The sequence below is a fragment of the Haliotis cracherodii genome, unplaced genomic scaffold, assembly GCF_022045235.1.
Source record: "Haliotis cracherodii isolate W230 unplaced genomic scaffold, xgHalCrac1.p SCAF_5, whole genome shotgun sequence".
In the NCBI taxonomy this organism is placed as follows: Eukaryota; Metazoa; Mollusca; class Gastropoda; order Lepetellida; family Haliotidae; genus Haliotis; species Haliotis cracherodii.
The window spans coordinates 39,439,927-39,455,236 of NW_027266308.1; the positions used below are offsets into that span (position 1 = coordinate 39,439,927).

General features: G+C 37.2%; 2 protein-coding genes across 4 annotated transcripts in view; one reads left to right on the forward strand and one right to left on the reverse strand.

Moving 5' to 3' along the window:
* Positions 1 to 5,781, forward strand: part of LOC139443375 (neuropeptide Y receptor type 6-like) — a 28,221-nt gene extending 22,440 nt beyond the window's left edge. Inside the window, exons 2-3 of one of the 2 annotated variants that reach the window (XM_071224364.1) lie at positions 1,180 to 1,470; positions 2,186 to 5,781. In XM_071224364.1, coding sequence (XP_071080465.1) covers positions 2,729 to 3,850 — 1,122 coding nt within the window. In that variant the 5' untranslated portion in view covers positions 1,180 to 1,470; positions 2,186 to 2,728 and the 3' untranslated portion in view covers positions 3,851 to 5,781. Of the gene's footprint in view, positions 1 to 1,179 lie in introns of both variants that reach the window. The other variant, XM_071224363.1, reaches the window with a different exon arrangement.
* LOC139442943 (cleavage and polyadenylation specificity factor subunit 2-like) overlaps positions 1 to 15,310 on the reverse strand; it is a 233,717-nt gene that overhangs the window by 177,168 nt on the left and 41,239 nt on the right. The gene's annotated exons all lie outside the window — the stretch shown is intronic.

A 15,310-nucleotide genomic window follows, 5' to 3' on the forward strand; every position in this document is an offset into this window, starting at 1 on the left:
ATTCAAGCAATCATTGCAAGTGATGATGATCATACAAGAGTGAGTGAGTGACTATTCCAGTTATATCACTGCGTGTCAGCTTAATATGGGAGGAAAGCCAAAAGTGATGAAGGTATCAGACGTTTACCACTTCGGTGAAACCCACGAGCACCGGTATGGTGCTGACAAACCTAGAAACATAATCGGGGCGAACCAGGATTCGAACCCACAATCATAGGTTTCTGGCGGCCCAAGAGACGCAACTCTGTACAGCGAATTGCGGCACCTCAGACGACTGGGCCACCTGTGCCGCGTGATCATACAAGAATTCATTGCAAGTGATGATGATGATCATAAAAGAACTCACTGCAAATTGCGTCCCTACTGAAATACATGGTCAAAGCTCTACACATTAAACAAATTCAACACGTGACAATACATTATCTGATAAATGTATTGCTGAAAGACAATGTGGTGTTTCGAGTTCCGAAGAAATATAGGTGTACATGCAATTAGTTCCCAGTAGAATGTGTCATGTGACCAGTGCATTAACAATTCGCTCTCTGTGATATCTTATGAATGTAAATAATTTGTGAAACAAACGTAAAAGATTGTATATTGGACAGGACCAGCATAATGGCGTAATTTTAGGCTCAAAGCATAATTATTACGCAAAACGCATAATGTTGGCATCTCTGATCAATGTGACAACTTTGAAAAAAGTTGCATTTATTAGATACTTTAACATTTACAACTTGAAAAAAAAAAAAATCAAATAAAAACAATTTAAACCAGGTATCGATTTAGGAACCAAAATACACCTCAATTCCAGTAGGGAAATATTTTAATTCCCAAACATAAGCTCTAGAAAAAGACAAATACTACTTCTATGTGTTATAAATATAAAAACCCCAACAACATTTAAACAAATAGGGGGTCTCAGTGACCTCAGGATCGTGAACATATATTTAACAAAGAAAAAGGTTTCTTTTTCAGACTTCTAAAGTTTTTGTTTTTTCAAACAACTTTTAAACAAAATGCTATTAAAGGGACCAAAACATAAAGAGGTAAAAATGTGTTTTGAATAAACAACAAAAAACTTTTTTCCAGTTTGAATGCAGATGTCAAAGTAAATCTTCAACTAGCTTACCATTCACATCCAATGTTTATATGTTAATTTCACTTTCTTTATGTTCACAGAATGATTACAAGTCAAGCAGAATCCTTCGGCAATCATGAAACCACCATTTCTCTGGTGGCTGGGATGTTGGGAGACAACATATGAGGGAAATGTTTCATCATCAGTAATCATAAGAGCTTTGCAAAGAAGGCGAACATGACCAGGTTATACAAGCTAATTCACAATACACAGCCACCATTAACTCTGTGACCTTGACATTGGAGAAAGCCACAGGGGTCTTGGCCAGCATTCCTCCAGAGACAAGACTCAAACAATGTGATTTCTATTACAGGAATTGAGCATGCTGAATGGTAGGGTCTCTTGATTGACAATATTTTTAGCAATCTGGCACCAAATGTGTGTGTGTTGATTTTTTGTTGCAAAAGGAACAAGACAATCATATTTCTCTGGAGATTTGAGTCACATGATGAAAACTTTCATCACATTTTTTAATGAAAAGTTTAATATACTTTTATCAAAATGTGTTGAGAATTGAAAAATGTGTTAACAGGCAAAAGAAATCGTTATCCCAGCTTGTGGGAAAATATGAAAATTGTCACAACACCGCACAAGTCAATCAGAGAGTGAGAGGATGAAAGGTTTAACTGATGCCAAAGGACCCCCCACACCAATATTTTTTTATGCTTTTTAGGGGCTCATTCGCATTCCCTCATTTTTCACCACAGCACTTTATCTTGGAGCAGGTTTTATACTGAAGCTGAGGGTAACAGAGAACAAGTGTGTCGCTGTCAATAATGTGATTTCCAGCAATTTTATCATACAGACTGCTGAGTTGCCTGTTATTTTGAGATATGGACTTTAAAAAATTGAAGCATTTTTTAACAGAGGAAGATCTTAATGCCAAATCAAATAGAGCTGTAGCCATTACAATATATTGAGTGCACCCCTACTTACATTACACTAATCCAAATTGTATCCAAGTAAATGGACTGTTGAAATCACATCACACAGTTAGGTGATGGAAGTGTCTTGGGTCACTGCAAATCTCAACTTGTTCATTCACAGGTCTTGGATCAAGTGCTGTTAAAGACATGCTACGGATTTCTTATGTTCTACATCACAGGGTTAGCATGATGCCACAAACTGACCTCACCTGACTGACATTCTTGGAGCATTTTTCAAAAGGGAGGAATTATTAAGTGTTGATTCAATCTTTAATGTGACTTGCTGTAACACTTCCAGTCTGGCATATAGAATCCCAAATTGTGTTAAAAAGTTTCAATCAACATAAGAAGTTATTGCTGTCCTCTAAACTTCTATCATTTAAAAACTCATTTCTGTCAAGATTCTACATGGAACATGCTGAGCTCCTGGATAGTGATCAAAACTGATATGTGTTTTGAACATTGAAACTTTCATTCACTTATCACCAACTGAATAACTTCAAAAACTGATCAAGGGTCAAAGAGGAGTGATGAGTATGAAACAATAACAGACAATATTTTAAAATATCAACCTAGCATTATGGAACCCTTGGTTGCTCCTGTGTGTGGCTCCCTACTAATCTTAGTCTGAATAAGCCACTGGTTTCCCACATCAAGATTCAACATGGATATGGAAGATATTCTGTTGAATATGGACTTTGAGAACATGTCCTCAGAGGAGATACAGCAACAGTTTGAGCTGTACTCCAACTTCTCCCAAGACATCAAGCAGACCGACTGGGACATCTTGAAGGACAAGCGATGGCAGGTTGTGGTCATCATCCTCTATGTTGTGGTCATCGTGTTCGGGTTCCTGGGGAACTTGGTGGTGGTGATAGTGATAGCAAAGTACAAACAGCTGCATACAGTTACAAACATCTTTATTGCCAACCTGGCTGTGGCAGACATTGCTCTGTGTGTGTTCAACCTTCCCTTTCAGCTTCACTACCAGCTGACAGACACGTGGACATTCGGATCTATTCTGTGTCACATCACCATGCCCACATTTGGAGTGCCTATTTTCGTCTCCTCTCTATCCATTCTAAGCATAGCTGTTGACCGCTACATCCTCATCGTGTTCCCCTTCACGCAGAGGATGACTAATGTGTTTGCGCTGGGTGTTGTTGTTGTCATTGGTTGTGTAACAACAGGTTTGGCCATACCGCTGATGGTTTACACTCGTGTGGAGATCATTGATGAGCCCTTGTTCAAACTGTATCAAGTGTACTGTGTCGAAAACTGGCCTTCGTACAAGAGTAAACGGGCATATGCCGTCACAGTGTTTGTGCTGCAGTTCTGTATTCCACTGATGTTAACGACCTTCTTCTATACTCATATTTGTGCTGTGTTAAAGAACAGACCCATTAAAAGAAATGAAACCAGACGAAACCAAAGAACAACCAAAATCTTAATCGCTGTGGTTTTAACATTCACTCTGTGCTGGCTTCCATGGAATATATTCAGCCTGACAGCAGAGTTCCATCATAGTGTTGTTCGTGGGAAATATTTCAAACTCATTGATCTGTTACTTAAAATATTTGCCATGAGTTCCTCATGCATAAACCCATTCCTTTATGGTTGGTTAAATGACAACTTCAGAAAAGAATTAGGGCGAATGGTCGGGCATCAAAATGGATTTGGCCGAGTCAACAATACAAATGGGTATTCCTTAGCTCAACCAACCAAGAAGACAAACCTGCAGCAAAGTCCTCGGATTGAGATGGACCGACACACCACCCCATACTAACAAACGATTTCAAGTTGGCAAGTGGATATTCATTTTCATTAGTGTTTGCTCAAAGGAATACAGAGTGTCATTCGTCTTGTCTTTTTCATAAAAAAAGCAAGTTTTCCTGAGTGTGAGGATAGGCACTCCAGTGCAACATGCAGTCAAGGAGGATGCAGCTTCAGTCTTGTACTTGTTAAAGGAGGAATGTGAAAGGTAATTAAAGAGGCAATCTCAAGAACATTTTTGTGGATTATGAACTTGTTGACTTCAGTGTTCATGGAAAATCATTTTCCACAGGAAGTGGACAATTATGGTGACATTCATGTGGAAAAAAGGATTATACAGTTTAACATTTACATGCTCAAAAAATCGAGGAACCTTGTTGAGAACTCTTCATAAGCATGGACAATTCAATAAAGAAAATCTTGCCATTGTAAGTTAATTGGTGACCGCTAACAGGATGATGGTCAGTGTAACGAATGGTTAACTTCTTTCATGTCCTGTTTGTTGAATAACAAATAAAATGAAACATGACACTAGCAAGTGTCAACAACCATTTAAGCCACTACTTCCAACACATGCAAAAGATAATAGGGACCATGAGTGAGTGAGTGAGTGAGTGAGTATGGTTTTATGCCGCTTTTAGCAATATTCCAGCAATATCACGGCGGGGGACACCAGAAATGGGCTTCACACATTGTACCCATGTCGGGAATCGAACCCGGGTCTTCGGCATGACGAGCGAACGCTTTAACCACTAGGCTACCCGACCGCCCAATAGGGACCATGACATTTCTAAATGGCAACATAGTCTGCATATATTTCTGAGATGTACTGCTGGGCCCAATTCCACAAGCAATCATTGCACTTTGACTATTGTAATGCTAGAGTGTCGCCTTGACCCTAGAGAATAAACTAAAATCCGACTTAATAAAAGTGACAAAACCCTTTCCATATTAAATAGAAATCTCTGCTAAAAACAGAGTCGATTGTACGATTCCGACTATATAATGAACATGTGTTAATGAATCACTATCAAATACTGATGATGAAAAGATGAACATAGCCTGCAATACAGATGGGAAACATAACAAACACACGCAAAGGCAAGTCAATTGTTGACCTGAAAAGACATGGGAACATATGGTAAAAGTTAAACTAGGGAATTGCATCAGACTTTTATTTTTGTCACTGATGAGTCAAATTTGGAAATGTCCTCCAAATGTTCACCATAAAACCTTCTTCTTGCCTAAATGTCTTGACCCCAAATTATACACAGATGTAAAGCCTAGAATGATTATGCAAGTCTCAGCTCTTGGAAATTATTATGCATTTATCTGGGCTCCATTTGGACTATAATTTTTATTTTGTAGACATATATTTATAAACAAGATAACTTTACTTCTGGGACAAAATGTGAGTCTATCGTAACTCCTATACTTTAACATAGACTTAAGACAATCACGACAATCAGTTAGTGAAACAGGGCCCTTTGCATGTGTTTGTGACATCGGTGGGGCAGGATACGCTTACCTTTTCGCGAACACCTGGTATCATTAACTTTAACACATGTTCATGATATAGTCGGAATCGTACAATCGAATCTGCTTTTGGCAGAGATTTCTTATGAATGTTGAAAGGGTTTTGTCGCTTTTATCTACAGTTCAACTTGTTGTTTCCTCAACGACCGTATCTCAGATGTATACTCACAAGATGGCAACCCCAACTTGAGGAATATCTGGGGTACTTGTCATCTAAAGTTAGTAGCGTTTAACAAGATTTGTAATCATTATTAGAATCTCTGACTGTATGGTCTGGTTGAAAATATATCATCTTTCACCTTACACTTTATCTCCCAAACACATCAAATTCTGTAAAACTTCCCATCATAAGCTAAAACAAGTGACAATTTATTGATTATTAATTGGTTGTTTATATATGACATTGACTTTTATGATGGTTACAGGCAACATTTTTTGGGAAAAAGATTGTAAAATATTTCACTTGACCATATTGGTGGAAGTATATGTTCTTAATATCATAACTGTCTTGCCAAATTCAAAATGGTTGGCATTTCTGTATATTTTGAAAAGTTATGCACAAGAATATGAACCTGACACAGCATTGACACAAACATTATAAATTTGATGTCCTTGAAAAATGATTATTCTTGATCAAATATGACATTGGTACAGAACAATGTTTTTTAAATGTTTGTACATTTCAAACAGCTATGCCATTGAACATAAAATTGAAACTTCTTTTGTTTAAGAAAAACCTCAGACTAATTTTCCTCTTTCAGTATACTTATCTATTATTTATTGTTTGTATAATGCAACATCATTAGTTATTTGAGCAAATACTACAAGTTAGCAAGCACATTATACTTCATTGTCAAACCTACATATTTCAAAAGATATTTATCTCACAAGCACTCTCTTTATATATATGCTGTTTCATGCAATTCAAGAAATGTCAGATGCTGATTTAATTTATTTATCACACAGAGTATAATACAATTCACAATTCATTTTCTTATCTGAATTGAAAGTTTTTCAGATGTAATTTTAATAGATTAAAGCAAAAAAACCAACCCAACAATTAGATAATATACATAAAATAATAAATTAATTATACAATTATAATGTTCATTTGACATTCATTGTAACAACTTTGGGTAAAAAAATGAAAGTCTGAACCCATCAATGCGATCAACAATGTATAACGATTTGAATGTTTCTGATATAATCACACCAATTTCAACCAGATTTTGTAATTCTCGTGGGTTGAAATAAACCCACCAACACAAATTATTTTAACTATACTCAAAAAGTCATAAGTGGTGATATCCAGGACCTGTATTAACATGATTCAGAGTACATGTATTAAACTTTAATTAAGGGAAAATCAAACAGATTTTAGAAATATGTACCTATCTTTGAAATAGTTAATCTAATCTAAATGTCCAAATGATAAAAGAAGGAAATAAGTGTTAACAGTGCATTTTTTTGTGCTGGGTGCTTGTGAGCTAACATGCACAATGAGAAAATCCTTCACAGTATTCTCAGTTTTGCTATGAATTCTTATTAATAATATTTAACTTTACAAAATATTTTAACCACAGATGAAAACACATTTATCTCTTCTATTACCATTGTACCATTTTTCTGCAAATCAATAAAAAATGATCATTTACAATTTTCCCTCAATTTTTATCGTGCTGCTGCTTTTCATGGATGACCTCATACAGCGCTATGATGTCAGGCAATGAGGTAACAACGCAGTTATGTCAAAGTTTAAATGATGTTAAGGCACAACTCCTATTCAGCTGTACAATTCCTTTTTGTTAGATACATAATGCTGCATCTGTGATAATCTGACTTTTCTTATTAGACTCTGGACATCCATGCTTCATATCCGCCATAGATTGATTTACATTATGTCATTAGAACATTCCTGTAAAGAACAGTTTGTTGTGCACTGATAACAAAATCATACATGCAGATATTCTTAAAATACATTTAAACTTTCGAACAGAGCAAAACATTAATTCTTGAGTGAACTTTGGAAAGATCCTTCAATCAGAAGTTATAATTGTGTTTTGAAAAATCAGATTGATGAATCAGAATTGAGTATTGTCCAAATTCATGCTGGAGTGAAGACGTGACAATTTCAGCTGCAGTGTATGGTGAACCCCTTACATGAGGGCAGCCTTTCAATACATCCTCTTCTAATGCTGATATGATGTCCCCACAAATTCTTTACCCTTGTCTTCCAACAAATTCAAAATCATGATTTGAACGATTGCTTCTTTCATCCGCAGCTTCATAAACTTTGTGTTTTAGTTCAGCACTTTTTCTTATCCTAATTCATCTCCACTTCGTCCTGGAGCACAGTCATCTGTTAAAGTGTGCAAGTTGTTGATGATTTCAGATGAAAATCTGTCTGACATCAGTTGCCGGTTGGTCATGACCTTTACATGACCTTGTTAGTATCGAACAAATCATTCGGCTATCATTTATCACGACCTGGCCAATGGCTTTGACCAGTGGAATTGACCAGTTGGTACTTAAACTCTAAAGAATCTCCAACCACAGGTCATGGCTCTCAATGAAGGCACAAATGATGATAGTATTGGGAATCACTTAAAAAATAAGAATCAATCATCACTATTGATTTGAGGCAATGATAAACAAATGTTCGACCTCAGTTTTAGTATGCTACTGTTTCTGAGATATGAGATATTGACATCAATAGAAGATCCCTGAGTGATTAATTGATCTTAGCGGTTAAGAGACTAATGTATTAAATGGAATAACAAAATTATCAAATTATTCAAACTAATGCTAGAAGTATGTCCAACTTAATATACATGGTTCTAGGTGGTTGAAAAACTCATGATGCAAGACAATTAGCACTCTTTGCTCACTAGTCGTTTCATCCATGTGAAAAAAGACAAATAAGGGTCACTGACGGAATGTGAATCTGCACCTGTGTATACAGAGTTATTTCTAACTTTGCATTGCAATCATATTCTATACCTTTCAGAATATACACCTGTTTCTTACATTTTGCTGACTTTTCCATGAGATGCACATGATTTGCACATTTTTCACATAGAAATTCATTTTTGTTAATTTACTAAATGTGTTTGACGTTTAACAAGATTCTGGAGAGCATTTGATATTTCATTCTTCCACAACCATGTTATAACTCTCAATTGTCATCTTATTCAACAATGTAATAAAACTTTAAATGTTTTCATGAAAAATTGTTTCTTTTTTATGTGAAGATAAAAAAGTCATAAATGGTTGAAATGTTAAAAACAGTTAGAACTGAAGCAGCCTCAAATACACAAACTTCTACTTCCCAGCACAAAGCCATGACAATGACGCTAGCATGGAAAAATATTTACTTGGGTTATTACAATTCTCATGCTTAAACTGTCAATCATCTTTGGCGCTGCTCAATATTGGCACTTTAATGTCCGAACCTTCAGAATTGCCATTATCATTTCATGCAAAACAAAGTCGACTTGGATTGGAAAAAATTGAAATTGGAATGAAACGCGTTCACGTCTTTATTAAATGTGTCCCATGACGGTGTAGAATCCGAACCATAGCTTCCCAGGTACAATGTCGACACAAGCATGTTAGAACTGATTGTGTGCAAAACTCATGAAATGGTCATCCACAACAAAATGGCTTAAATCTAAGCAAACCTTGATCTGATTTGGTATTGGTTGGTTTCAGATGATCCTGGGGACAAAAATACAAGGTCGTCTCTCAAAGATATACACCAGAAAAGCAAAAAAAATATTTGTGATTTTTTGCATGTGATTTAATCAATTGATACTTGCTAAGAGAGTGAATATTGCTTAATACTGCATTTACAAGTTTTCTGCTATTCATGAAAATGTCTCCTTAATGGATTCCATGAGCTGAAGCTGGATTCATAGGTTAACATCATAAATAGAACTTTTTTATAACTACCCTAAAAAAAACACTAGAAAGTGTTTTTACTCGTAAAAACATATGTCTCCCCCCACTCCCCTAAACCCCATTCATTCGTTTACTTCACGTTAAACTCCATCTCTTCATTCCCACCCTCCATTACTAAATAACAGAGACAAAAATAGAACTCCTAGAAATTTCAAACAACTAATGGGCACCACTTCAGTGCTGGGTTAATGTGTATACAAAGTTTCGCGAAAAAATATTAAACGGTTTCTGAGTTATGGTCAGGAAACAAAGCTTACCCCCATTCAGAGCCTATGTTCAACTTATCTCCATGGAAACGAGAAAAAATAAAAATGTCAAAAATCTCTAAATAGCAAAAGGCACCACTTCAGTGCTGGGTTAATGTGTATACAAAGTTTCGCGAAAAAATATTAAACGGTTTCTGAGATATGGTCCGGAAACGGTGGGAACGCCGACGCCGACGCCGACGCCAACGCCGACGCCGACGGGAACCGTGCCAAAAACAATATGTCTCCCTCCATTCTGGGGGAGTCATAATTCCACATAAAGAACCTTAAAAACTATTTCCTGAAATTAAGTAATTGTAATTGTCTCTAAAATATTCCTGTCACCTTACCCTCAAATCATCCAATTGCCACTGATTGCACAATCAAGACATTTAACAGTATTCATGAATGTAACTTTCTAAAGATACACTCAAATCCCAAATCAAGGTTAAATCAATCCCAGATAAGACATAAAAATGATCAAATATTTCGAAATTGCATTTATCAGAAGCGGGGTGATTAAATTTGGCATGCAGGCAGAATATCTTCAGATTCTTGAGAATCAGGACATGGTAATAGCTGTAAATTATAGTCAAAATAGACTCTGGTGATTTGTCTCCACTTCCTGACATGCTCACAGCTACGTTGAGACAGGAAGCAGGTATGGGACTAGTGGGATAAACTGGGGATAACAATTCATCACTACTGCCAGGGAACATGGCCCCTCGAGCTCTCAGATAATAGACAGGAACTTATGTTATTTGGGGAAAGATAGCCAGTAGACCATAATTGCTCAATCAGGTGAATAATTTGAGCTTATTCAGGATACTATGACCTAGCTCACAGGTCACCTGTCTTGGGGGTTCTTCCACACAGACAATTTAGGTCATTTCTCAGTGGAACGTTGACCATATTGTTTATGTTGTCATTAAAGAATGCATAAAGTGGATGTGGTGAAACATTTTTCAAAGAAATGCCGAATGCTGTGTTTGGTGTTAAAGCCAAACTAAGCAATATTCAAACTCTATGATGCCAACCTGTCAATAATGGAGTCAGAGACAATTTTGTGATTGATATTGTGAGCAATGATCTATGACGTTGGGGTACGATGAAACGCCATCAACCAAGTCACAGTGTGAAGTTGCCAAATACGACGTTGGGTATAAAGCAATGCCATGTTGTGTAATTGTCTTGAAGGTGTGGTTTCGAGATAATGGCATCCGGATTGAGGAACCAATTACTAAATATCCTAGTGGGAGGATATTCTAGGGCTTACGTTTTATTTACACATTTTTTAAGGACACCCAGGCATTATCCCAGCTGTATTATGGCAACCCGTAAATAATCAAGTCACAGCCAGACAATCCAGTGATTGGCATCATGAGCATCAATCTACATAATTGGGATACAATGACATGCATCAAGTCTTGACAAATCAGCGAGCTTGACCACCTGGTCCTGCTTGTTGTCTTTTATAAGTATGGGTTGATGAAGATCAAGCAACCCAGATCTTCCCTTGGATCTGACAAAGGAAAGTGCATCATAAGAGGTTGATACAATTTTTATTTGGATGAATAGTTTAAACACTGAATTGATTTCCAATAAACTTCCAATCTAATGGGTCAATCACATTTTGTCCAATGAGAATTTCAAATGACCAACCATTTCATTCAGTTTATCTGTAAGGACTACTGACAAAGGAAGTAGCAATTTGATGTTATAAATGACCTAGATTTGGCCGTACTTCACACTACAGCACCTCTAGCCAAGTTACCAAAGCACTATGGTCAATGCATGCATAAATCACATACAAGACATTTACAAGAGGTATGGACTGTGACATACAAGAGGTATGGTCTGTGACATACAAGAGGTATGCACTGTGACATACAAGAGGTATGCACTGTGACATACAAGAGGTATAGACCTGACCATACAAGAAGTATGGACTGAGGTGTGATTTCCTTATAAGAGGTGTGCCACTAATGCTTAATAATCTCTGAAACCACAAGCAACTACATTGAAAAGAATTAAATTGAAAAGAAGCCCCGGCATTTCAGGCATGACTCTGTGGAAAATCTAGACTTGCTTCAATTAGGGCCACAGCATCACAGAAAGGGCTACGAGGAAGTGAAAATATAATGGTTCAGGGCTGTGAGACAGACCAGAAGTATGGCATGAGAAAAGTGATTCAAAAGTTGTTTAATCAAGGTTACAACATTCAAGGCCTCAGTAAAGCTTTCAAATAGTTTCATGGTAGACATGTGGAAGACATTTCCAAATTTGATATAGCAGTGACAAAAATGTGTTTGACTTGACTTTGAATGTGTCTGTGATGTGTGCCACTATTGGGGCAGGAAACGAACACCTGGTATCATCACTATTTGAAAGTGAACAAATAAACACATGCTCATGATATAGTCGGAATTGTACAATCGACTCTGCATTTAGCAGAGATTTCTTATGATTTTGGAAAGGGTTTTGTTGCTTTTATTTTCATCCTTTCCATGATCTGTAAAAGAGGACCCAGCCTTTGCCGCTGTCCGGGGCTGATCAGACAACTGGCCTACAGGCAGCTGTATAAGGCTGAGCCTGGAGAAGATGGTAAACAGAGATCTCCACTGATGAAGTATTACACACGTGGTCAGCATTAAATAGGGTTTAACAGTCATGCTGATGAAAGACGACTGACAGAATTTGGCATTCTTGTTGGTGAGGGTGTGCCTAATTTGACCAGATCCTGGTGCTAACAGCAATCCATAAGATCAATATCAGCTCATCAATGATAGGGTCTCCATCTGACCACAACACTTGTACAGGCACTGACATTAGCACTTGCCAAAGACTTGATGAAGGAAGGATAACAATGTAACCACACTTCTTGAAGCAAGTAATGTTGGTGTGTTATACACCATAAGCTTCAGGAATACAGGACCCAAAAAGCGTTTCCTTGGTGAAATGGAGAAGATGGCACTTTGGACACATGTGGCATGGTTTTATTAGAGCTCACAATTCACGTTACTTTTACTGCTGTAATAATCAAAAATCACTTTTTACTCCTATGAATATCACAGAAAGTGGGTGAAAAGCAAGACAGCCAGGCACCAGATTTGTTTGTTTATAGTTATATGATATTGCCTTGTGCCACCTGGTAAACGGGTGAGGGAATCAGGAATGTCTGCTGACCACATGTTATTGTGTTGACGACAGCTTTATCAAAAAACAAGATCCTTCTGGATTGTGATATTGTTCATGTTGTTAAAACAAAATTACATGTTTTGCAATAGCATTGTTGGAAAGTACTTGTTAGCCTTTGGCATCATGTCAAATGCTGCAAAGAAATGGTCACTATTGGAGTGTGTGAGTGAGTATGGTTTTAAGCTGCTTTTAGCAATATTCCAGCAATATCACAGCGGGGGACACCAGAAATGGACTTCGCACAATGTACAAATGTCGGGAATCGAAACCGGGTCTTCTGCGTGACGAGCTAACGCTTTAAGCACAAGGCTACCTGACCGCCCCTCCCTGTTAGATGGTAAAGGCAAATATCAAGCTACAGCAACACCATTGCAATGAAAAGAATTCCCTCCTCCCTGGTCACTTTTCAAATTATTCAAATGCTTCTTAAGTCATCCCTTTAAGTCCTCACATAACTTGTGCTGCCAAGACAATAAAAACATCTGAAAGGGATATGTGAAAAGTGGTTGTCATAGTGACCAACTGTCATCATATCCATCAGATAACACAACAATGACCTCACAAATATTTCAGACAAGCAGCATGCAACCTTGGGCCTAAAACAGACATTTTGTGCATGGACTGAAAATGAGAGAAATCTCTACAATATTTGTTTGTATGTTTGTTGTTTAACGCTTTGTGAAAAGTTTCTTTCCACACATTATGTTCTGTATGGGGGATCAACTTAAGCATAACATTTTAAGCAGGAAAAATAATTGTAAAATACTTTCTTTTATCTCAAATACAACATTTTGTATGTACTGTTGTTTTGAATGACTCAAAGTTAATTAGTGTGGTTTGGATTCATCTCGTTTCATTTCCTTGATGATGGAATACGACTCCTTTAACATGGCAGGTGTTGAGTTTCTAGGTATGTGTCACAATGTTTCTAAATACATACGTATCATACAGCAACAAAATGTAGGGTTATGCCATAATGGGCATGTGTTTCTTCAGTGTTGATTTCTCGACAACTTGTATTGCTAGAGTGAGTGACTAGGGGTGTAAGGGAATTGATACTGATGTTTTCAGCAGTCGTTTCAGAAGATAAGTTTTTCTTTTCATGGACTGTGACATACAAGAGGTATGGACTGTGACATACAAGAGGTATAGACTGTGACATACAAGAGATATGGTCTGTGACATACAAGGGGTATGGACTGTGACATACAAGAGGTATGGACTGTGACATACAAGAGGTATGGTCTGTGACATACAAGAGGTATGCACTGTGACATACAAAAGGTATGGTCTGTGACATACAAGACGTATGGTCTGTGACATACAAGAGGTATGGACTGTGACATACAAGAGGTATGGACTGTGACATACAAGAGGTATGGTCTGTGACATACAAGAGGTATGGACTGTGACATACAAGAGGAATGGTCTGTGACATACAAGAGGTATGGTCTGTGACATACAAGAGGTATGGTCTGTGACATACAAGAGGTATGGTCTGTGACATACAAGAGGTATGGACTGTGACATACAAGAGGTCATCCCTTTAAGTCCTCACATAACTTGTGCTGCCAAGACAATAAAAACATCTGAAAGGGATATGTGAAAAGTGGTTGTCATAGTGACCAACTGTCATCATATCCATCAGATAACACAACAATGACCTCACAAATATTTCAGACAAGCAGCATGCAACCTTGGGCCTAAAACAGACATTTTGTGCATGGACTGAAAATGAGAGAAATCTCTACAATATTTGTTTGTATGTTTGTTGTTTAACGCTTTGTGAAAAGTTTCTTTCCACACATTATGTTCTGTATGGGGGATCAACTTAAGCATAACATTTTAAGCAGGAAAAATAATTGTAAAATACTTTCTTTTATCTCAAATACAACATTTTGTATGTACTGTTGTTTTGAATGACTCAAAGTTAATTAGTGTGGTTTGGATTCATCTCGTTTCATTTCCTTGATGATGGAATACGACTCCTTTAACATGGCAGGTGTTGAGTTTCTAGGTATGTGTCACAATGTTTCTAAATACATACGTATCAACAAAATGTAGGGTTATGCCATAATGGGCATGTGTTTCTTCAGTGTTGATTTCTCGACAACTTGTATTGCTAGAGTGAGTGACTAGGGGTGTAAGGGAATTGATACTGATGTTTTCAGCAGTCGTTTCAGAAGATAAGTTTTTCTTTTCATTGGTATTTTCCCCAAGTGTTCATGAACATATACAATCACTTTGTACAATGGATCAATAATAAGGGTAAGTTCATAAGATAGAGTGAGTTGGTATGGTTTTACGCCTCTTTTAGCAATATACCAGCAATATCATGACGGGGACACCATAAATGGTCTTCACACATTGTATCCAATGGATCTTCAGCATGCAAGTAATCGCTTTAACCACTAGGCTACCCTAGCATCCCAAAAGCTCATAGATGACATGTTTCTTGAAGATGAATCAATGGATCTATACAAATGGCGGTTTGTGCTAACCACATCCAATACACCCAAGACGTTTTTGCCATT